Source organism: Paroedura picta, chromosome 1, assembly GCF_049243985.1.
Source record: "Paroedura picta isolate Pp20150507F chromosome 1, Ppicta_v3.0, whole genome shotgun sequence".
NCBI lineage: Eukaryota > Metazoa > Chordata > Lepidosauria > Squamata > Gekkonidae > Paroedura > Paroedura picta.
This window is the reverse complement of record NC_135369.1, coordinates 95,584,682-95,608,276: the sequence shown is the minus strand read 5'-3', so window position 1 is coordinate 95,608,276 and position 23,595 is coordinate 95,584,682. Positions and strand designations below refer to the sequence as shown.

Genomic DNA, 23,595 nt, shown 5'->3' with positions numbered 1-23,595 from the left:
TTATGATGAGTGTAAAATTCTAGTGAGATCATATGGAGCAGATGATCCTAGGACTTTATACTTTAGGGCAGTGGTCCCCAACCTTTTTATCACCGGGGACCGGTCAATGCTGGAAAATATTACTGAGGCCCGGGGGGGGGAGGAGGTAGTCTTTTGCCGAAGGATGTTGCCACCGCCACCTGAGCCCCTGCTCCACTTGCTTTCCTGCCAGCCCCCCTGACTTCCCGCCGCCCACTGGGGGGTGCTGCCTGCAGCAGCTGCGCAGTGCCACGCCGAGGGGGTGCCCCAACCATGGTGGCTGTTGGAGAGCACCAAAGGTGAACCGGCTGCAGAGTGGCAGGGCAGCCCCCAAGGCAGCAGCTGGGAAGGAGGACGAGGAGGAGCCGCAGCCCGGTACCAACTGATCCACGGACCGGTGCCAGTCCCCGGACCGGGGGTTGGGGACCACTGCTTTAGGGCATTTCTACACAGTGGTCAAAATGACGAGACACCTGTGACCTACAATAGCTTGATATTAAATCATGCTATTTCTCCCCTCCACACTTCAAAGCCTTCTGGACGCATATTCCCCTTCACATATGCTGTGCAAACGGCAAACGAGAGAGTGACACACTATTTCACTCACTGCTCCTCAGCCTGTTAATTAACAGAGCCAACCAATTGGTAGTTTGTTGGTCTTGATCCCCTTTTTTTAAGCTGAGACTTATGTGTAGCAATGCAGATTCAATTCTATAAAAACACATTACTATGTTATTTAAAGCCTCCCCCCCCAAAAAAAATTGGCCAGCAAGTGGAGGGCATGGTGAGGGAGGGAGATCCCCTCCCCCCATCATTTAAAATGGCTGAAAGGCTCCTAGTGAGCTCCCAACCACCCCCCCTAGCCACCCCACCCATCGATCCAGGCAAATAAATGGGTGTTTCATACACACCATCAACCCTGCTCCACCTCCTTTGCTGAGCAGGAAATGGAGGGGGGAGGGCGGGACATTGCAGAGCTGACTATTGCACATTTCACCCTCCAAATATTCCTCCTGCTGGTTGTCCACCAATGGATCACGCTTTTTAGGGTAATGAATCCACTTTTTGGGATTCCCAATGCCGTGCTTTAAAATGGATTAGCAAGCCAGCTACTGCCCAGATGCTGGATGTAGGTGACGTCATGTGGAGGGGCTGGAATATGCTGCCTACATTTGGAAAAACATTGCACTGCATTTATCACAGGCAGAAATACCCTTAGATTTTCTTTCTCTTTCCCTGCTCTGTATCAGTCTGATTTTACTTAGCGGTGGTGGAAAGTGCCATCAAGTCACAGCTGACTTATGGCAAACCCATAAGGTTTTCAAGACAACAGAGTCTCAATGATGGTATGTCATTGCCTGCCTCTGTGTAGCAACCTTGGATGTCTTTGGTGGTTTCCCATTCAAATAATAGGATCTGACTAGATTAGGCCAGCCTGGGCCATCCAGATCAGGGTCTGATTTTTCTTAAACTAAAACTGTTCTATACAAATCTTTATATTTTTCTGTATAATAATAATTCATTATAAAAGACCATTTTGCAGTGATGCAAGCTTTCAATTTAGACAGAGCTCTTCAGTAAATACAACAAGCAAAAAAAACATTTAAATGTCAATATGGGTCTGGGTTGGTTCTGCGGACATAAAGCAGATATGTGTTGCTCCAATATGTTCTCTTGGAAACAGGGTGTTGATTCTAACTCTTTCTCAGGTTACTATACCATCTTCAATACTAGCACAAATGACCGAATTTATAAGGCTACTTTTGCACTCTGGCTGGAAAGGTCCAAGGGGTATGGCCCTATTCTGGTTTTAATCTTTCTTCAAGAGCAGGTCCTGGAAGGTGAATTTCTTACCAAATTTTTCTCTCAGGGTGCTTGAAGTAAGACGGGAGCAGCCACTTCCTTACCGGTTACTCGATAGTTGCTTGCGCTTAGCTTACTTTCTCCTCTGAGGAGAACAGTGAATAAATTAAAACTTAATGCTGTCAAAATTAAGACTGATGTTGTTTGCAAATAAGGTTGGTACAAGAATGGGAACCTTTGCCCGTTCTGCAAAGTACCCGCCTCGGGTACTCCGGGACGTCTCCTAGAGAGGAAACATCCCGTCCTTTTGCTTTCCTTGCCTGGGTTTCGGGACGCCCTCCTGGGTGAAACTCCGCCCCTGGATATGGGCGAGCGAACGAGGAAGAGGCAAAAGGAAAAGGAAGGCGGGGGAAGGAAGCGTGGGGGGTTGTGCAGCCCGGACTCTGCCTGGTTGTGGGTTCAGGAGCTGCCGTCCCGTCTTCTCACTGCCTGCCTGAGGCACGCGAAGGGGACAGGAAGGAGCGGCGGGAGGGAAGGAAGGACGGAGGGAGGGAAGGGGGAAAGGGAGCCACCGCCGCCGCCGCCAACCTCCTCCTCCTCCAGCCTCAGCGTCGCGGCCCAGTAGGAGGGACCCAGAGGAACCAGCCAGGGCCCATTCCCGGCTAGGGGGAGGCTCGCTGCCACAGCCCAGCCATGGCCACCAAGGTGAGGAGAAAGCGCCGCCGCCGCCCTCCTGCTCCACGGCGCCGCCGAGCCCCCTGTGCCCTGCCCGATACGGTCGTCTTCGGAGTCGGGGGGCGACGCCGGGCGGGGGTCGTTGAGGGACCTCCTCGCGCACGCATATGTGGGGGGCGCCTCGTTGTTTCGACTGGGGGGCGGCTGGTCGTTTTGGCGGGATTCCGCCCGCCCACCGGCTTCTTTTTAGGGGGGGTGGGGGGGTGGGTTTTCCATTGGTGACTCGAGAGAAGGCGTGTCGAGGGGGGGGAGTGTTTGAGGGATATTGTCACCCAGCGGAGACAGCTTTGTGTCTTCATGTTGTTGTGTTTTGTGTCCTCTCTTTCCCTTCATACAGGCAACACAGTGCGCTGGCTGTTAGTGATTTAGGCCTTAGCCACACTCCGTCTTTGGGCCAGCAAGTGGAGGAAAGGGCTGAAGATAATCTTGGAACTTTAAGCTTTTAGCTAAAGAGGCTCTTCCTACTTATTCGATGTTCATTAACTCCTGCTAAATGGCCAGTGGTATAATTGGGAGATCAAAGGTGGCGCTTCCTCCCCTTCTGCCACAAGTCGCCTTTCTGTGCGCTCCAGTTTCTCTTGTCACCCCTGCCCCAGACACTTGTTGGTTGCATGCATGTTTTCTACATAATAGTTCAGTGCAGTTTGCCTGTGCCTGTTTTATCTAGAACTTGGAAGCTGTTATCTAAGCTCTGGTACTGGATGGCACAAGGGTGGTAGTTTATATTGCATTTGGTATTCTGAAAAAATATCAGAAGGGACACTCAGATGTGGTGACAGGTATCTAACAAAATATAGTCGTTAAATGTTGTAATAAAACATTTTAAAAACGTTTTTATGGGGAGAGATCCCAAAGGAGCACCTGGGAGTAAGCACAATTACTGAGTAGGAACTTTAGAATATGGATGCTTTATATGCGTCTTATAGGGAAGGGTGGTTCATAAATCCCATAATAATAATAATAAAAAGAAAGTCAACAAAGCACTTGTTATTCTGTAAATACTTGTAGCTTGTAGTTACTTCATGATGCCCTTAGCCTTGATTCTGCGGCCAGTGATGAAAAACTGGTCACTTGTGGGTGTATTTTTAATACATTGTCTTTTTTCGTTTCTTTCATCTAACCACATACATTAGTTTGAATCACCAGTGTGTGTTTACAGCTAGTAGTTCCAGCCCACACATGACTGTACATTAAGCATGTGGCCTACCTGTTTTTAAAGGACATATTCATATGACTAATCAGTCAATTTTTAAGTGTGCCTTTTGAAATTACATTATAAAGGCATACTTTATGCTTGCTTTCAAGCATCTCATTGCTGCATAAATCAAGCTTACAAGTCTCCTTTTAAAGCTAAAGTTGAATTCTTAGATTTCTTTAGTCTTTAACAAATAGTCAGTTGATTGTTCTATGAAGTATCAGTTCATGATATCCCTATTGCCATTTATCACAAAGCACTATAACTTGCAAGAGTTTTATAATCCTTTTTGATTTGATTGTTATCCTGGTACATATTCCTCCAGTTTTATATATGAGTGACTGAAACGAAAAGGCGATGTGTCATTTAGGTTAATTAACTCATATTGTAGTTTAGATAGATGGGTCCTGAGTGGTTCCTACTTCTGTACTTCCATTTCAGTTGGTCAGGCAGAATGTTTTCTGTAATGTGACTCTTTCTGGTAGTGGTGTGATATACAACTTCAAAGAGGTCTTCAGTCAAGTTCTTTATAGTTTATCATTTATTTTCATGATTCAGCATTTCAGTAAGAAAAGGGAAATATGTCTTTGTTTCAAAATGATTACTCAAAATGCATAATTGCTGAATAGTACTCTTATCTCACTCATGACTATAGATAGCTTTTTCCCCTATGACATGTCTTTTTGTATATAAGAAGTAATAATGAAACTTCTTAAATATTCTGTTTATGATACAGGATTGAGGTTCCTTTGCTCTTTTCCACTTTTGTTATATGGAAATATTCTGTACTACATGGCTAGTTTGGAATGCACAAGTTTTGTATTTCAAAAACCAATATCCTTGTGGAAATTGGAGCAGTTTGAAGAGTACAGTCCAAACTTGGAAGTAGTTTTCTTTATATAAAAAAGCCAAGGTTGCATGTTGACCTGCAGTTAAGTGTTTTTTGTTTCTATTATATAAGTTGCATTTCATCCTATACATGCTTGAAGTGACATATAGAATGTACTGCAAAAACAGAACTAACAAGCCAAAAGTTATAAAGGCAGGAAAAGGTTTTGTAGGTGGGGGTATGCGTTTGATATGATTTATTGGGTGAATGGGTCTTAGACATGAGAGTGAAGATGAGAGCAGAAAAAAGATTTTGCTCAGTGTTGTGGACAGTGAACACATGCTTGATTGTGGTACTCAGCAGTTAAGGAAAATGAAGAACAAAGTGATGGAGAAATAAACAGTGGTGCAATGGGAAGAAAATGTTATTCCAAATGTTATTGCATGCTTTGCATTGAGCTTCCCTAGGGGGATCTGTGAAATACACTATTTTATATTCCACTGAACCCCCTGAGGAAGCTCAGTGAGAAACACAAGGATTACTAACATAGTGGTGGAAAGTGCTGTTAAATCACATCTGATTTTTGGCAGCCTTGTAGGATTATCAAGGCAAGAGACTTATAGAGGTGGTTTGCCATTCCCTGCCTCTGCGTCATGACCCAAATATTCCTTGGAAGTCTCCCATCCAAATACTTAGCCAGCCTAGCAACCCTGCTTAGCTTTCAAGATTTGTCAAGATCAGGCTAGAATGGGCCATGCAGGTCAGGGCTGGTTATTAACATATATTGGAATAAAATTTTCATCTCACTGCACCATTGTTTTTCTTTTCCTCTTTACTTATGTTGGATAGTTGCTGCTAGATCTGTGGAAAAGGCACAAAAAGTCTAGTTAGTTTAGAAAAGAAGCCAAAGTTTCAAAAGTTTGAGCCTTTATTTCACTTTATATGGGTTCAGTGCTTTTTGAGATTAGGATGACCTGTTCATCAAATATTTGATTTATTACACAAATAATGTGCATAGATAATTTCATTTAGCTTTTCATAGGTGTTTTGTGAAGGAACATCTTAATGCTTCCATTGATTAACAAGAATATAAACTGTTCTGTGGTAGCATATAAGTAGATAGCTATGTTACTCACATTTAGGAGCTTTCTAGTATTCACTTATTGGCAGCAACCTGTTTTGATGTGAAACAACATTTCTGAACTTTTTAAATACCATGATACACTGTGAATTTCTTTCTGCCATTCGTTATAAAGCTTCAAACTATGAAGTTTTCCACTTAAACAGCAAGAGAAGCATGGTCCAATTGTTGCTTATTTGGAATAGGCCACTGTGCTATAATAAAAGAAAATGAAGGGTCATTGTTTCAGTGCCAGAAAAAATGCGGCTTCCTTTGATAAACATCAAGCCTTGTGGCATCTTTTATTTAACTTTCCAGAGGCAAATGATAAATTGCTCTATCTACAAAATTGCACTGTGGTTGTTTTTGAAAAAGTTTTTGTGATATTAATAATAATATCTTTCCAGTTGGGAAATTAATGTGTAATAAAAGTTTCTTATTTTTTGCTTATTGTTTGCATTACTAATTATTAAATGTGAAATAATAGATTGCAGTTACCTAATTTGACCCTTGCATTTTTAAAACATTAACACTTTTTAGAAATAGCATTTTTATAAGCTGGTGTAAGCTCTTAAATCCATACATAAGCTGTGGCCTAAAAGATGGCATTCTCGACTTAAATAGTATATATTAGATGAACTAACAGTATTCCATATATTTACAAAAAAGATTTAAAATTCTTTGCATAACATTTAAATTACGTTTTCACCATCTTTCTTCAAAAGAGAGAGGCATATGTCACTGCCCATTCTAGCCTGCCACAGTGACCCTTTGAAGTAGGTTAATCTGTGTAACTGGCCTAAGGAAGCCAGAAATCCATTTACCATATTGTAGTTCCTACAAAACTTGCTAAAATCACATCGCCCTGCAATTAGTGATCTCAGCTCTCAACACTAACATTTAATAATTTTGTATTTAATGTAGTATAAATTAGTAAATGGAAAACGCTTTGTATGCTCAGTCAAATTTAAAGCATTGTTGTTATGGAAGTCCATGTTCTTATCACTCTATTGCTGGTGGGGGAGTAGAGCCTCAGTGACTGTGCTTTTTCTAAACTAATCCTGCAGGTTATATTGGAATTGACATTTGAACTTGGGTTTTCCAGTCCATACTCATGCATCATCTCTGTCATGATTACGTCACCTATTTTCTCATGAAACATTCTAATGATGTAATTAGAGTGCCATTAAGTCACAGCTGACTTATGGTGACTCTGTGGGGTTTTCAAAGCAAAAGACGTTCAGAGGAGCCCTGCCTCTGCATTGTGACCCTAGACTTCCTTGGTAGTCTCCCATCCAAATACTAGCCAGGGTCAACCCTGCTTAGCTTCTAATATATGACAAGTTCAGTTAGCCTGAACTATCCATGTCAGGGATTTGTTGTTATCCCCCCCCCCCATACATTTTTTCCCCACACATGAGAATTAGGCCTGATCCTAGCTTACAGCAAACAGTCCTTTGAAGATGTGCTTGTATGCACACTGAGAGGCAGGTGTATAAGAGGGAATTTATTTGGATTTTAAAGTTTGTCTAGTTCTTTTCCCTCTGCACCAGACAGCCGCCAACAAGTGACCCTTCTCCAGGGGACAAATCACTGGACATATGGCCCCCAGACAGAAGGGTGGGGAATGGATGCTTCGTTTGTATGATTAAGCCACCAACACTTTGGGGACTTTGCCGTGAAAGAGGCTTTGGTTATGACAATAGTTCAGCCTGTTTGAAGAGTCTGAGCCCTTTCTGAATCAGCAGCTAAGAAGCTGGCAAATAACTCACTCCAACACACAGGGCCCTCTCTGGAATCTGTCAGCTGGTGCCTGGTAACCCTGCCCATACTCATCCATTCACAAAACCAGCCCAGCAAAGAATAGCACCATGATGCATGCTGGTTAACTTTGACCCAGTGACCCGCTCTCTCATCCTTACCTTTCTGATAGTATTGTTTTTCTTATACAACTTTGTAGGATTTGTAGGATTGCCATCATGTTTCTTGCTCTGGTATTAGCAATACTGAGGGTCACAGAGAGGCACCATGCATTTAAAAAATATAACAAAAACACAATAGTATATTTAATGCACAAGTAATCTGAATGGAAATCAGGAGCACAAAAGTAGTTTTTATTGGCATGAAAGTGATAGTTTTGACCAACAAATCAATCACATTATGGGTATAAGAGGATCTACAATGTGCCTGCTAAGGACACCACTATAGAAGCTCCAGATCATGAAGGCAGAATGAGTCCCAACAGCTGAGGAATTCTATATTCCTGCTCCAAGTACAAGGAAAAGAGGAGTGGAATACCTTTACTGCCAATACTGTAAGCCATCTTATTTGCCATATTCCTTTAAAAGCAGTACAGTTGATAAGTTAAGCAGAGAAGCTTTCCCAAACTTAAGTTAATTACCTCTTTCCCTCAGTCTAAACTCCAATACTGGTTGTACTCTTTCCTTCTCCTTGTTTCATTGCATGCAGGCTACCTGGGATGCATCTGTGCAGCAGATCATAGTGAGCATGAACTGAGATTGCGAGCAGATAAAACCACTGCATGGAAGCAATTCCTATAGTTATAACAATAGTTACCTTGGTCCGCTTGTGCAAACTGCAGTGAAGATGGTGTGCTTGTTTTGATGGATGTACTGAGTTGCATGTTAGCTTCTTGATGAAAATAAATTATTTCTGCATTGCAGCAGTTGGAGAGCATCACACAGAGAAGATTTTTCTAATGTTGAGCCATTCTTTTTCAGTTTTTTTTTCTAAGCATGTAACTATTGTTACTGAGATTTTTCTAGTTAGTTTTAACTGATATTTTTTTAGTATTATGCTTGTTTGATGTTTGATTGTATGTGTTTTGTTGTAACATGCCAACCATAGAATCATAGAGTTGGAAGGGACCTCATGGGTTATCTAGTCCAACCCCCAGCACCATGCAGGACTCCCACAACCCCATTGCTCATCCACTGTAACCTGCCATCCCCTTGAGCCTTCACAGAATCAGCCTCTCTGTCAGATGGCTATCCAGCCTGTTTAAAAATTTCCAGAGATGGAGAACCCACCACCTCCCGAGGAAGCCTGTTCCACTGAGAAACCGCTATAACTGTCAGGAACTTCTTCCGGATGTTGAGACGGAACTTCTTTTTAATTAATTTCATCCCATTGGAACCAGCAGCAGGCCCTCATGTATCCACAGATGATAGCAAATGCAAAATAAATAAATAAGTAAAGGCTGCAGGCAGTTTACTAGGCCAAGGGACAGAGCCAAGTAGAGGCCTGCTGCTCTGGTGTCCCATAAGAGTTGAAGGCAGTGAGGAAAACAATAATAATTTCCTGCGACATAAGCACATGACTTTCATTACAATTCTGTTTTGTTTTAATCAGATGTTGGAATTACTGTAGTATTTTGGAAGCCAGCTTGCTGTAGTGGTTAAGAGCAATGGATTCTGGAGAGCTGGGTTTGAGTCTTCATATGGAGCCAACTGGGAACCTTGGGCCAGCCACAGTCCTGCTCTCTCAGCCCCACCTACATGACACAATGTCAGTTGAGGGAAGAGGAAGAGAAGGCGATTGTAAGCTGCATTGAGACTATCACATTTATGTCAGTAACACTATGGGGCATGAGGACCTCCCTTTCTTCTCCTCCCAGTATCTTGACATGGAAGATTCCTATCTGTCCATCAAGGAAGTATGATTAAAAATGTTCTAGGCTTCCTGGCTCCTGGGTCGAGTCACCCACTTTCCTCAGTTTGTTTCCTTTCTCATTAAGAAGAGCATGTTTTTGTGGGAGCTGCTCAGCAAGGTTTCTACAACTCAATGGAAGGCACCTAATACTCCTATTTTGATAATTTCATAACTACTCATTTTTGTGTACTACAGTTCCTCCTTTGGCCAACTCCTTGCCCCCCTTCTGAGGGCAGAGTGACTGAGGTAATGGACAATGCAGAGTACTTCAACAAAGCCTCAGATGGCTTCATTCCTAAGGAGGACAGGACCTCTTTGCCCCAAAACAGGAGGAAGGGACTTCTCCCTGGTGCGGTCAGGCAGAAGAGTGGTCAACAGTGGACAAGCAGAGGTGGCAAGAAGAGCATGCTGCACAATTCAGGTAGGAAGATCCCCTGTGCCAGTAAAGATAGCGTATACTTGGGCTCAGCACTCATGACCTCAGTGGAGCAGCCAGGGAAATGAGCATCAACGCAGAACAAGGTAGGGATGCCTCCTCTCCTTCTAAGAGATATCAGGTTGGTTTTGCCATGCAATGTTAGAGGAAGTCTGGTCCCTGTAACAGCAGGATGCACCTTCCCTATGAGGAAGCTGGAAAATATATCATTCAAAGTAATCTTCTTGATCGCATTCCCCAACCTTACATGTGGAAATGGGGAGGATTCCTCAGACAGGGGGCAGAGTGCAGGCCACTGTTGATGAAAGTAAAGGAACTATCTTATGGTTCTTATTCCATGGGCTGGTAACAGAGGCTGGACTCCCTTTCACCTTCTACAATTTGGGAAATTTAATCTGAGTGTGTGGTTGTGCCTTTCAAGTAGGGCAACAGAGTGTTGTATTTTCTGATTTGCATTCAGTGTTGTGCTTGTGTTTGTGAAACACTACTTCAGATATCTCTAGTAAAAGTTGATTGTGGCATTTTCTTTCTGGATGTACCGTGAAGTCCACATGATAATTCTCTTTCCATCGTTTCTCAGTTTTCATCATGTTGTTAGGCTTCAACTTATTATTTATTAACTTACATATTGCTGCGCTACTTTTGGAGCATAGTTTTAGTCTGTGAAATTGTAATGCTAACATTCTTGTGTTACCAGCATCATCATAATTTCCATAAATGGCTAGGAGAGTTGCTATAGTTCCTGGGCAAGGGCATTTTGCACGAAGGGAGTACGTCTGCTCTGGCCTTAATTGACACCGCAGATCTCTTCCTTTCAGTTTTTAAAGAAACTCCTGCGGTATAATCTAGGACAGATCAGAGCTTTTTAATTTTTCAAAGCTAAGAATTTCCTGCCTTGCAAATAAAGCAGTTTATAACTTAACAGTCAACATTCAATATTTGACAACTCAGTTTTTACTGCAGTGTGGGTCCATTTTTCTGCTGTGGGTGCAGTTGATGGTGGGAGGGACCCCTGGGCTCTGGTTGATGATTTGTTTCACTTGCCTTGGCCAGAAGCCTGGTGGAAGAGTTCCTTTTTGCAGGCCCTGCAGAATCACTTTAGGTCTGGTAGGGCCGTGATGTAATTTGGAAGTTCATTCCACCAGGTGGGAGCCAGTAGAGCGTAGTGCTCTTTGGGAAGCGTAGGTAGAAAGGCAGTTTCTCAAATACTCAGGGCCCAAACCGTGTATGAGCTTGAAGTAATTACCAGAACCTTAATCCTGATCCAGTAGTCAACTGGTAGCCAGTGCAGCTGTTGGAGTGTGGGCCAGATGTTGGCCCTCCAAGGTGTTCCTGTTAGAACCTTCTGATAACAGCAAAAAATGCACAAGTATAATTTATTTTTTGTAACTGAACTTCTCTACTGAGTTGAGTATACAAAGATACATCTGCATGTCATTCATTTCTGGTGCAAAAAAAATCTCACGGCTCTTTTAAATTTAGTATCCATTTATTTCTATCTGGACACAACTCCCCGTAAATGTACCAACTTTTCGTTATCATTATGACCGCATTTTCCTAATATCAGTTCTTAGGAGGAGATTGCACATAGCTTCAGTGAAATATTTCCTGATAACAGATTTCACAAATACTGATGTTGGCTCTTTGGAAGTCAACCCACTGTCTCCTTAGTTTGATTTTGCAGTGATATTTGGAAAGCCAATGCAGTCTGTCTAAGAAGTTTGATACAATCTTACATCAAAAGGAGGAACCCATTTTGGATGGCTTAAAAAGTATTCTTTAACTTCACTATGTTTGAAACATATCTTACAAAAGATGTTTTCAGTAACAAGCTGTTTCTTCCAGATAATATGGATTTATTTTCCACAATCAGTGAGAGATGTTACAAATTATGTAAACATATTCAGTTTGGGAGATTCCCCTCCCCCTTTGCAGGAGATTTGGCCAAGTGCAATAAAAGTTTTCTGAGGAGCTTTCTTTCTGCTCAGCAATTCTTTTTCCCAGAATGGCATCCTTGTTTGTCTGGAACATGCAAGCAGATTTCCTGACAGTGATCAGACCAGTCTTATAGGCTAGAAATGAATTTCTTGGCGCATTGTGTGTGCATATCCATACATATTTATATCTGTAACTTCTGTACCTTTGATATTCATTCATCCTTTTCATGAGTGCTAAAAATCCTGATAACCTAAATTGACTATTTAAAACTTGCAACTGAACTGTTCTTATCATGTATTGTACTGTTTGTGGCAGTTTGGATTTGAATTTGGCTAAACATTTGTTTACAAGTACAATATTTTCTGAGAGAAATTTGTAAACATACCTCATTGGAGTGAAATGTGCAAAAGCTGGGATACTGTTCAAATAAAAACAAAACAGGAATCCAGTGGTATGTTAAGGACTAACACCTGCTTGGTGTAATGGTTAGGAGTGCGGATTTCTAATCTGGTGAGCCAGGTTGGATTTCGCACTCCCCCACATGCAACCAGCTGGGTGACCTTGGGCTGGCCACAGCACTGATAAAGCTGTTCTGACTGAGCGGTAATATCAGGGCACTCTCAGCCTCACTTGCCTCACAGGGTGTCTGTTGTGGGGAGAGGAAAGGGAAGGCGACTGTAGGCTGCTTTGAGACTCCTTCGGGTAAAGAAAAGTGGCATATAAAAATAAACTCTCCTATTGTAGCATAAGTTGGTTCACAAATGTTTATGCTGAAATAAATTATTAGTACATTCTGCAGGATGCCTATTTGATTTTGTTGCTATGGACTAAGGCAGCTAGCCATCAGAAATCTTCTGGTATAGATTTAATGTAAAGTAGGAAGTTAGGGATGTGTGGGGTAAGTCATATTGAAGGAAAGGAGAAAATAACTGAAATATTGATGGAGAGAGGTCCCCGTAACTAGGTATGCTAGTTGTATATTCACATATTTCCAACACCTTTCAACTTATTGTAGGAAACCAATTTGGCTTTTCAAAATAGGTTATAAATTAGCAGCAAACAAAAATATGACTCACTATTCAGGTTATAATTTTCAAATATGTAAATTGAATGTCTTAGTGAAATTTCTATTGATGTTAATTCATACTGTACAGCTTAGTTACCATTGTGTGAAGTCCTAAGAGTTTTGTCCCTGTTATTTGCTTATGTGACTTAATTGGCCCACAGAGAAAGAAGAGATCTTGCCGGCTCCTTGGGACTTAAGCAGATTGTGGATCTGAGTGTGTTGTTCATTCTGAGTGTATCTGTTCTACTGTAGATTGACTTTATGCCAAACACTAAAGTACATCTTCCAAGCACAATTAGGCTTCATTGGCTTTTTACATCCATGCTCCTGAATCTTTAAGAGCAGCTGAGATGTAGAAATTTTGCAGGTGAACTTTTGCCATTGCATCATAAGTATGAGAAGCTTCACCTGTGAAATGATGGCCTTTCTGGTTGCATATAAAGGGTTAGGTGCACAGCTGGCAGTTTTAGCACATTAACTCAGTGGCCTGTGCACATACAACTGGCTCTAAGTACAACATGGCAGTGTACTTGTTTCCCATGCACTGTTAGACACTATATCTAAATGAAACTTTTATGTACAGAAATAGTTTGTATCTGTTTATTAGATGCTTCAACCAGCCATAGAACAGCTATTACTGTCATGTCCTATTTATGAGACTCTAGAGGCACATCTTTTCTTTTGTCCTCCGGTGATGGTTGTTGTTGTTTTTTACGTGAAATGGTAGCTAGGGTGAAGGAAATCTCTTCAGAACTTCATTTCATTTTACAAGTACAATTTGTTACCTAAACTTGTTTTTAAGGAAGACTGCTTGGATTTTGATTAAGAGAGATCTAAACATGCTGGAAATGTGGGCAAATGGGAACAAGATACAATTCAATAAAGAGAAGTGTAGAGTTCTACATTTGGGTCATAAAAATAAGACACATGCATACTGGATGGGAGATACATTTATGGGTAGCAGTGTGTGTGAATGAGATCTTGGGGTTCTTGTGGACTAAGCTAAATATGAGCAAACAGTGTGATGTAGCAGTAAAGAAGGCAAATGCAGTCTTGGGCTGTATCAACAGAGGCAGCACCTCAAAATCACAAGGTGTCATAGTCCCACTGTATACCACATTGGTCAGACGCCACCTAGAGTACTGTGTACAGTTCTGGGGGCCTCACTTCAAAAAGGATGTGGACAAAATTGAGAAAGTTCAGAAGAGAACAATGAGGATGATCTGGGGACCAAGGCCTATGAGGAAAGGCTGAGCAGTTTAGGAATGTTCAGCCTGGAGAAGTGAAGATTAAGAGGGGACATTGTTGCTGTCTTTAAATATTTGAAAGGTTATCACTTAGAGGAGGGCAGGGAGTGGTTCCTGTTGACAGCAGAGGATAATATCCACAATAATGGCTTTAAACTGCATGTAGAATGGTACTGGCTAGATATCAGGAAAAAAATGTTCACAGTCAGAGTAGTTTAGCAATGGAATAGACTGCCTAAGTAGGTGGTGAGCTCCCTCTCACTGGCAGTCTTTAAGCAGCAGCTGGACTTTGCATGGATGCTTTAGGCCAGTGGTCCCCAACCTTTTTATCACCGGGGAACACTCAACACTTGACAATTTTACTGAGGCCCGGTTGGGGGGGGGTAGTTTACTCCTCTACTCTCAACCACTGCCCTAACGCTCTCTGATCGCTATGGCAATGTTTAAACATCCCTTCAAAATAAGATACAGACACGCCACAACAATGAACATAAGGAACATTTTATTTTCATGGAAATTTTAACTCATGACAATGGCAAATCAATGGGAACCCTGAGCTTGTTTCTCTGCAACAAGATAGTCCCATCTGGGAGTGATGGGAGACAATGACATCCGAATTGTGTTGTAAAGGGGCGGGAGGGGGGGGAGTAGGCGTCCTTCGCGGCCCACCTCCAATTAGTTGACGGACCACATGTGGTCTGCAGCCCACAGGTTGGGGATCGCTACTTTAGGCTAATCCTGCATTGAGCAGGAGGTTGGACTAGATGGCCTGTGTGGCCCTTTCCAGATCTATGAGTCTTAAGTGATAACTGCTTTTAACTTTATAAGAAAATTTCAGGATAATAAGGACCAGTTCTTAAGAGCTGTTTCACTTCTGGATGTTATATAAAATATTGTTTAAATTGGATTTTCTAAATGCTGATCTGTATGGAATGTCACCAGTTCTTTTCTGTGATTTATCTCTGCTTATTTATTATCATATTTATTATCATATATTTTGAACTAGATTTCATGCTAATGTTCTACTATGGATTTTGAAGAACTAAACCCAGAGTGTTATCGCTAGTATTGTTTTTATATATTTACAGGCACGGGTTATATATGATTTTGCTGCTGAACCAGGAAACAATGAATTAACTGTTAGTGAAGGAGAAATCATCACAATTACCAATCCGGTAAGATTCATTTGGTGGGAATCAGGGTTCTGTGCACTAAAACGATTCCTACAATTTTGATGAAGAATAATAGTTGTTGCTGAAGTTGAAAGTCTTGATGTACTGGCTTGCACGTAAAAGGAAGCTGCAAAGATAGTTGATCATTTCAACATCTTCGTTTCTAGGGAAATGTATGTAATTCTGTAGGTCTTAGCTGATAATTGATCTGTTCCTCAAAGTTACTACTATATTTTGACAAGTTAAGATATAAAGAAGCATCAGTTTGGAACTTGTATCAATTAGGAACAAATGTTATTTAATTCACTAGGCCTTCTGAATGTGCATGAAATTTGATTGACAGAATTGTTTATTTTACCTCCTTATTGCCAGCCCTGAACATAGAACACCCATGAGCTGCACTCCACAAATGTAGGGAAGGAGAAATCCCCCCTCCAGTCCCTGCTTCCTCTTGCTGCCTCTTTCTTACACTTCCTGATGACTTTTGCCCTCACCCTCATTAAGCCTTCTCCTGCTGTCTTTGTTTCCTAGCTGTCACCACAACTGTCACTTGCTATCTCGCCTTTTCTTTTATTTATTAAGTTAAAACATTTCTGTCCTCTTTGTTTCTCCATAGACTCAACGGTGGTAAACAACATAATCACCTTCTTCCTTGCTCACTGCCACTATTGGCACCTCTGGTTTGTTTCCTTTCTCACTCCCTGCACTGCTGTCTGCCTTGCCCTTCCATTAACACCATTGCTGCCTCCATCACCTGTTTGTGGAGGTTGCTAAGTAACCCTCAAAATGGCAGCCAAGATCTTTCAGATTAGCATCAAAAGATCTCACTTTTTCCTCCTGTAAGCTTGCATTCAAAGCCCTATCAACTTTTTTCCCATTTAATTTTTTTCACAAAATTGGGAGTTCTCTCAGATTAACTGAACATCAACCCCCGCCCCCCCATCTGTACATGCTGTCAGAGTACAGAATTAGGGACATTGAAATTTGAAAAAAGAGTGTTCTGTGTGTTTAATGTTTTAATTACAGAATAGTCATAGTCTGCAATGACAAAGCATCTAAAATATAGAAGAATTTTATGAGTGTTTACTTGTAAATAATTCCTACAATGATAATGGGACTTATTCTCACATAAGCATGCACAGGTTTGTAGAATTAAATGCTTTAGACTTCATAGAGCTTGTATGGTATAGTGGATGCTGTATTAGACTTAAACAGGGAAGACCTTGGGTTAAATTCTCCGCAATGAAGTTTCTACTTGATGTATCTCTTTCTCTAGCTTCATGAGTCTGTTATCCCAATTTATTCTCATAGGTCCACGTATGTCATGCTTGGTTGTTTCAGGAAGGATGAAATAAAAAATGTGGTACTGATCACATAATAAGAACTACGTATATTAAGAAGAACAGAAAAACTATGTTTTTCTTAAGAATATAACTTGCAACTTTATAATTTAATTATATCTTTGTTTTCTTACTGTTATAGGATGTTGGTGGAGGTTGGCTAGAAGGGAAAAATAGCCAAGGAGATCGAGGACTAGTTCCAACAGATTATGTTGAAGTAAGATAATGACAAAACAGTATGCATACAGAAAGTAACTGCTATATATTTCATACAGAGGTGACTTTTTATTGTTGGATGCCTCATGTGCCATTTATTCTGTATTGTTTTTACATTTTTCCTTTCAATAAGGCCACAGTAGACTGAAAATTAACGCTTACTTTTATGCACAACCCCCCCAAAGGATATAAAAAAAATGAGTTTTGGTGCAGTTCTGTCTTAGGCATGGTGCTAGAGTGTGGAGGGAACTCAGAGGTGGTAATGGAACTGTTTCTATACCCATCATGAACCACCACCTGATAGCAGCTTGTTAGGCCACTGTAGGGAATGGGAGATCTGCTTCTACCCTTTCCTCTTAGAGCCTTGTTCACCAGTCTCATCTCCGCTCCCCCACCTAATCATATTTAAGAAATTATATTTATTCCTTGACTGAGCAAAGAAGGAAGGATGTAGAAGGTTAAAATAGGGCTCCCATTGTAATGTGACTTGCTGATTGTGTACATGCCATGGAAGAAGGGAAGGACACAAGGCTCTGGAAAGCTTAATGGGTCCTTCTGTACATGAGTTCTATACTAGTAGCAAGATTGGGTTGCACTCATAGAGTATAAATCACATGTTAAATGAAAAGGCCTCACTTTCGGAGGGTATTACAGTTTGTGTGAATTGTGCTACTTCACAAATATAACTACACTATCTGGGAACGTTATAATGTCTATCCACAGTTCAAAGTGTTATTCAGAGAAATTTATTTTGTTTTAGAAGAGTCTTTAAAAGATGCTTTTTTTTTTTTTTAGATTCTACATGAAGGTGCCAAAGATGGAATATCAGTAGCTGACCAAGCCTTTTTTGACCGTCTCTCCTCAACTACTGCACAGATTAACTCACAGGTTGCGAAAAGCAGTAGCCAAGTAGGAGTCTTTTTTATTTGATGTAGAGCATGTTTTTAATTCCTTAAGCATGGTGAATTGAATATTGTAGAATAAGCTCTTACCTTGTGTTAACAAACAAGGAACAAACAATTGCTGATGTTCTGTAATCCGTTGAATTATTTATTGTCCATAGTACATGATGGTGGAAATAGGCAGAGGACTGCTCCACTATCTCTAGAAGTTTTGTTATGTACAGTGGTCTGCTTAATCTTTTCTAATGTAACAGACTCTTCCCCCCCACACACACACATACACAACACATACAGCAGTTGGTGTGCACAAGCATGATGCGTTTGTGTATGCAGCTTACATTTAAACTGTTGACAGGCTTATCCTCCATGTATTTCTTAATCCGGTTAAAAAAATCCAAGCCTGTGGCTCTCACCATATCTTCTTGCAGTCAGTTCTATTTTATTTATGAGTAGGATTGCCATCTCCCAGAATTATGACTGAGCTCCACAGTCTAGAGAAGAATTACCCTGGAGAAAATGGCTGCTTTGGATGGTGACCACTATGGCATTATAACCCACCAAGCTCCTTCACCTCCACAAAGTCTTAGGGTGTATTGAATAAATGGCCAGTAACTTTGGTTGTCCAGGATTCTTATTCTACGAGAGGGAGGGAGAAAAATGCATTTACAGTCTCAATATCTAATTATATCAACTTCTCCCATTAGCTATCTTTTTTTCTAAACTAAAATGGCTCATTCTCTATAACCTTTCCTTTAACATGGTGTTCAGCTCCTTAGGTATTTTGATTATCTTTATTCATACCTTTTCTAGCTACCACATTCTGGAGATGAACTGTAATCATGATTCCGTATGGCATTTTTTTTTCTGTTTGGCCTTCTGTCATCCTTAATAATGTGGTGCCATCTGCAAGCTTGGTCACTTAACCTCCGTCTTGTAGATTATTTATGAATGACTTTAGTAGCACCAATGTCAGTATTGATCTTTGAGACTGTACCACTTACCTGCCTCCAATGCAGAAACTGTTGGTTTATTCCTGCTTTCTGCTTCCTGTTTTTTTAACTAGTTACTAATCCATAAGAGATTTTATTCTCTTATCCATGCTAATCTTCGTAAGGAATTTCTGGTAAGGGACTTTGTCAAAAACATTTTGGATTTTCCAAGTAAACGTACTTAGGATCTCCTCTAACTATATGTTTAACACTAAAAAAAGAATCAAAGCAATTGAGGCAGAACATTCCTTTAAAGATTTCCTGGTTGTTTGTGGGCATAGTGGTTAGTTCTAGATTTAATAGTGCTTTCTGTCAATTTATCTGAGATAGGTGCCGGGCTAGTAGATGTGTAATTTCCTTATTCCCACTCATTGTTTCTTTACAATTATTGTATGTCTGTATTTTCTAATTCAGTACTAAGGGCACACATTTTAATGACTTATTTTTGCTAGGTCAGCAATTGCACAATTGTTTTCTTAGGAACTCTGATATGTGCTATTCAGTGGTCATTTGACCTTAGAAAAACTTTTCTTGTCAGTACTTTTGAGTTGTTTCGTTAGATTCTCTTCCTGGAAAAAAACTGACTCAGAATTAGACAACTATTCAGCTTCAGTGAAGTACAGTGCAAATTATTTAGCTTTTTTGCAATATCTTTATCTTTCAGCAATCTTTTTCATCACTATCATCTTCTGATTGTGTCGTAGTTAAATTCTTCTTCTGATTTTTTTTTGCCATTTTTGCCATTGTGGTAATATCTATATACTATTAGCTACCCATGGCCACCATCTGTGAATCTCTGAATCCATGAGCCAATTGAGGCTAAATATATTTTTCTGTACATTTGGGGCACTCATGAGGTTTGCAGAAAAATCTGAAAGCAATAAATAAATGGGGTATTTTTTAAAATCCCTCAAAAAGTGAAGTGCATTTGTGCAGAGATTGCTCTTTCCTTACCTGTGTGGTAGAGCCTGGAATCTCATATATTCTAATAGTGAAGTTGGCCCAACCTGAAAATATTTTAATTTGGTGATTGGAGCTGTGAACAGAGAAGAGAGATCTTCCTACAAATCAGAAAAATGCCCCAGGTTTGCAGAAAAATCTGAAACCTTAAAAAAAATAACATGGGTGGAGGAGTTTAAATCCAGAATGATTAAATGAACACCTATAGCTTTACAAAACAGAAGCACTCAGTGGCAATTGCTAGACAACCACAGCATTCTTGGCTTAATTTCGGTCAATGAAAGGCAAGGAGAGGATGCAGGGCCCTTTTTAGGTCTGTTTTGATGTTTGAGGGAGGATTCATTGGGGCCAGGACTGGCAATAGTCAATGGATGACCTGTATGACTTATCTAGGCCTGTTTGCTGTTCTTCAATAGTAGTCACAGTATTAAAGACAGTGTGGTATAGTAGTTAGAGTCTGGAAGACCAAGGTTTAAATCATCAGTCTACCATAGAAGCACACTATGTTGTGACTATCACATGCTTTCAGCCTGACCCACTTCACAGAGTTACGAGGATCAAAAGGAGGAGAATTATGTAAGCTGCTTTGGTCTTCACTGTGGAGAAAGGGTATAAATGAAATAAGTATAGCTGAAGATGAGAGGCAGATAAAAGACAAGGTACGGAAAGGAGAGATGGTATAGAGATTACCAGGAGGAAAGAAAGTTTATTTTGAGTTGCTAAATAACCTGAAAGTCCTGGAGACCTTTTACTCCCTTCAAGTTTATTTTAACTATTCCCCTAATTTTTAACATTTTCTTTTTTTTTAATCAAATATGAATATATTGCACTTTCTGAGTAACTGTTGGTATTACATGTTGCTGTTGTTAAACTGTGGTCATTGTTTTGTAGATTGTTCAACAGCATTTACATCCCATATCACCATCATTCACTATTCAGTGTACATTGCTAGCTACAGATACTCTCCATGGTAAGCTGTTTGAAAGCACAAACGTTTTGTCTTAGAAAAATTGTCTTCATCCCCCCCCCCTTCAGATATGGGATTTAATAGATCAGACCCTCTAAGCCAGGGTTTCCTAACCAGGGGTCCATGAAAACTCCGAAGGGGGTCTGTGGCCTTTCTCCTCCTGCCGTAATAGATTCAGCCACAAGCTAGGGAACCGAGCACTTCCATTGCTTCTCCTTCCACCTTCCGAGCATGAGTGAATTCTCTCATGGTTTCTGTGCCAGGGAGTGGGCAAAGCCTGCGTGCCTACTCCTGTCTCAAACCACTTCCTGTCTCTCATCCCCTCAGTCCTCCTTGACCCTGCCTGTTAATGCAGGTGGTGAGGTCACTTCTGATGATATGTCCCTTCCAGGGCACATGGCAGGGGGGTGTGGCCAGTTGATATCACTTCCGGGACACCTTGAAGCCTGAAAAATTATTTCAAGGGCTCCTGTATGGTCAAAAGGTTCAAAAAGGGTGCTCTAAGTAGTAACCATGTGAATTCAGGTGAAGAGGGGTGCTAGACTAGGCCAGTGAGGAGTAGATTAAGAATGCTAGAGGCAAGAAACACCTTCTGTGCATTAGAAAGGTGGAGGGAGCCAGGAGTTATAACCATGGAGGAATCCTCTCTACTGTGGAGTGGTCTTGTTTTGCCATCCTTCTGCTCCTGTCAGTTTGTATATAGAGACCATGAGTTTGGCAATTTTGCTTTCTAGCCATGTACTCTAGTAGGATACCTTCCCAAAAACATCAGGTAACTATGGTATCCCTATATGGGTTTATAACACGTAGATGGGACTCTAGACTAAAGACTACTGTTTTAAAATGTGTGTCCAGACAATAATAGCATGGTTGGTCACCCATGATTACAACACTTTCTCCTTTGGCTGCTTCTAACTATTTTCTTTAAAATACCCTAAGAATCTTGGTCACAGGGGCAACAGTATATCCCCAGTATTGAATTATGAGATTATTTTTAGAGTAGTAATTCTGAACTTGAAGAGGTCTGTTTTTACAAATGTGATGGTGGAAAGCACTGCCATCTTGCAGCCATGACAAGAGACTGTAGTAGTTTGTCACTGTCTGTTGCTGGACTACCCAGAGCCAAAATTGGGCTAGCCTGGGTTGTCCAGATCATGGTTTTATAAATATACTAGATAAAAAGCTCATTTTATGTTAAAATAAAATGGGCGCTAGATAGCTTTCCCCCCCCCCCGGCGACTCACAAAGGCTGCAGCGTGGCCGGGGACGGGGTGGGACGGGTCGGCGATGCCACAGAAGCCTGCCTGCAGGACTCTCACGGACTGGGGCAGGCTGACGCGGGGCGGGGGGTTGAGTTTGTCCAGTGGGCCAACTTGTGTCTGCTGTCGCGGGTCGTGGACGGCCGGTGGATCACGTCCGGCTTCGAGGTGGGCAGGTATGTGGTGTGGCACTGCGGCGGGCGAGGCGCGGTCCTGGGGCGGCAGGTCAGGCGCAGCGGAGGTGGCGCAGCTGCTCTGCGGGGGTGTCCCCAGCCTAATGGCGGCAGGAAGGCATTCATTGGGGCTTTGGGGGCATCATCGAGGAGGTGAGAGTGACGGCGGCAGGGCATGGGGCTGTGGGCGGCAGGCTCCGGGGCGCGCTGCTGTGCAGCAGCGCAGCTTGGTGCCGTTGTAGTAGGCCACAGCACCCTTTTGGAGGCGCGAAGTCAGTGGCTGGGGCGGTGGCGAAGTCCGTTGGAAGTGGGGCATCGTGGGCAGGAGGCTTGGCGCGGTGGCGGCAGCGGGGAATTCCGAGGAAAGGTGGGCAAGCGGCCGGCAGGAAGTGGGGGGTGGGGATGGTAAGGGCGCGGGCGTGGGGTGGCGAGGATGTCCGTAGTGGATTGGGTTGGGAAGGGCGGGGGCCGTGGCGGGCGGGTGCGGAAGGTCGGGGTGGGGGTGGGAAGGGCTGGGGTGGTGATTGGAGCTCCGGCAGGTGGTGGGCGGAGGGGAAGTTCTTCCCCCAGAGGGCAGGGCCGTGGGGCAAGGCTCCTGCCCGGCACCCACCAGCCCTTACTGCTTTATTTAGTCCGCGGCGCCGCAGGCAGTTTAGATAACTTATCAAAATATCAACTTATCAAGATAGATAACTTATCAAAATATTTATCAAAGGAAGTTTAGTGGGCCCGACAAATTGCTTGTTTAAAAATAGTGATTCTGGTTGTGTGGATCAGCATGGCTGGCAGTATATAATGAATTGTATAATTAGAGTTTGTGTATAGCTAAGACTAGGATGGTAGTTTTTCTGCACAAAAATTGGTTTGTACTCCATGTGATGTCACAAACCTCCTCTTTACGGCTCATAACATCACGACTGTAGAAATGACTGTTTTTATGCCAACCAGACCTCTGTGTGGCTTGATGTATCAGTAAATTATAATTTCTGGCAAGAAACACTTGTGAAGGACCCTCTGTAGATATAGTTGAGCAAAACAGAACAGCTGAACTGAACTGTGTGAAGAATTAATAATTCAGATGAATTGGTCTTTATCATACTTTACAAAGGCCTGAATAACTGTATTGTCCCTTCTGGACCACAGGAGGAGGCCACTCTGTGAATGTTGCATGTTGGGTGTTTTGCTGCCTTGGCATTTTCTAAGTATATTGAATCGTCCAATTAATATATTTCTGGGACACCTCTGTCCTAGTTCTAATTGCAGATTAGAGGATAGATCATGCAAACATTTATTCTGAGGACTCTGGTGCACAGTCCTCTGGATTCCAAAATTCCCTTTATTTTATTACAATATTCAGTTTCCTCCTAAGTGGGAGCCCAGGGTGGCTTACAGCATCATTTTCCCATCCGCCATTTTATTCTAAAAACCATGCTGCTATCAATCTGAGAAAGTGAGCTTCCCAGTGAGCTTCCATGGTGGAGTGGGGATTTGAACCTGGATCTCCCAGATCCAACACAGTTAACCATTTCACTCTTATTTATTTTATTTATTTATTAGA

General features: G+C 41.8%; 1 protein-coding gene across 4 annotated transcripts in view; it reads left to right on the top strand.

Annotated features, from left to right (window-relative positions):
* The first annotated feature begins 2,206 nt into the window (after positions 1–2,206).
* The window catches only part of SNX9 (sorting nexin 9), a 52,541-nt gene continuing 31,152 nt past the window's right edge, over positions 2,207–23,595 (top strand). For 2 of the 4 annotated variants that reach the window (XM_077348762.1, XM_077348754.1), the window contains exons 1-4: positions 2,207–2,526; positions 15,148–15,234; positions 16,714–16,788; positions 17,583–17,696. In XM_077348762.1, coding sequence (XP_077204877.1) covers positions 2,515–2,526; positions 15,148–15,234; positions 16,714–16,788; positions 17,583–17,696 — 288 coding nt within the window. In that variant the 5' untranslated portion in view covers positions 2,207–2,514. The remainder of the gene's footprint in view (positions 2,527–15,147; positions 15,235–16,713; positions 16,789–17,582; positions 17,697–23,595) is intronic. The other 2 variants (XM_077348769.1, XM_077348778.1) reach the window with 2 other exon arrangements.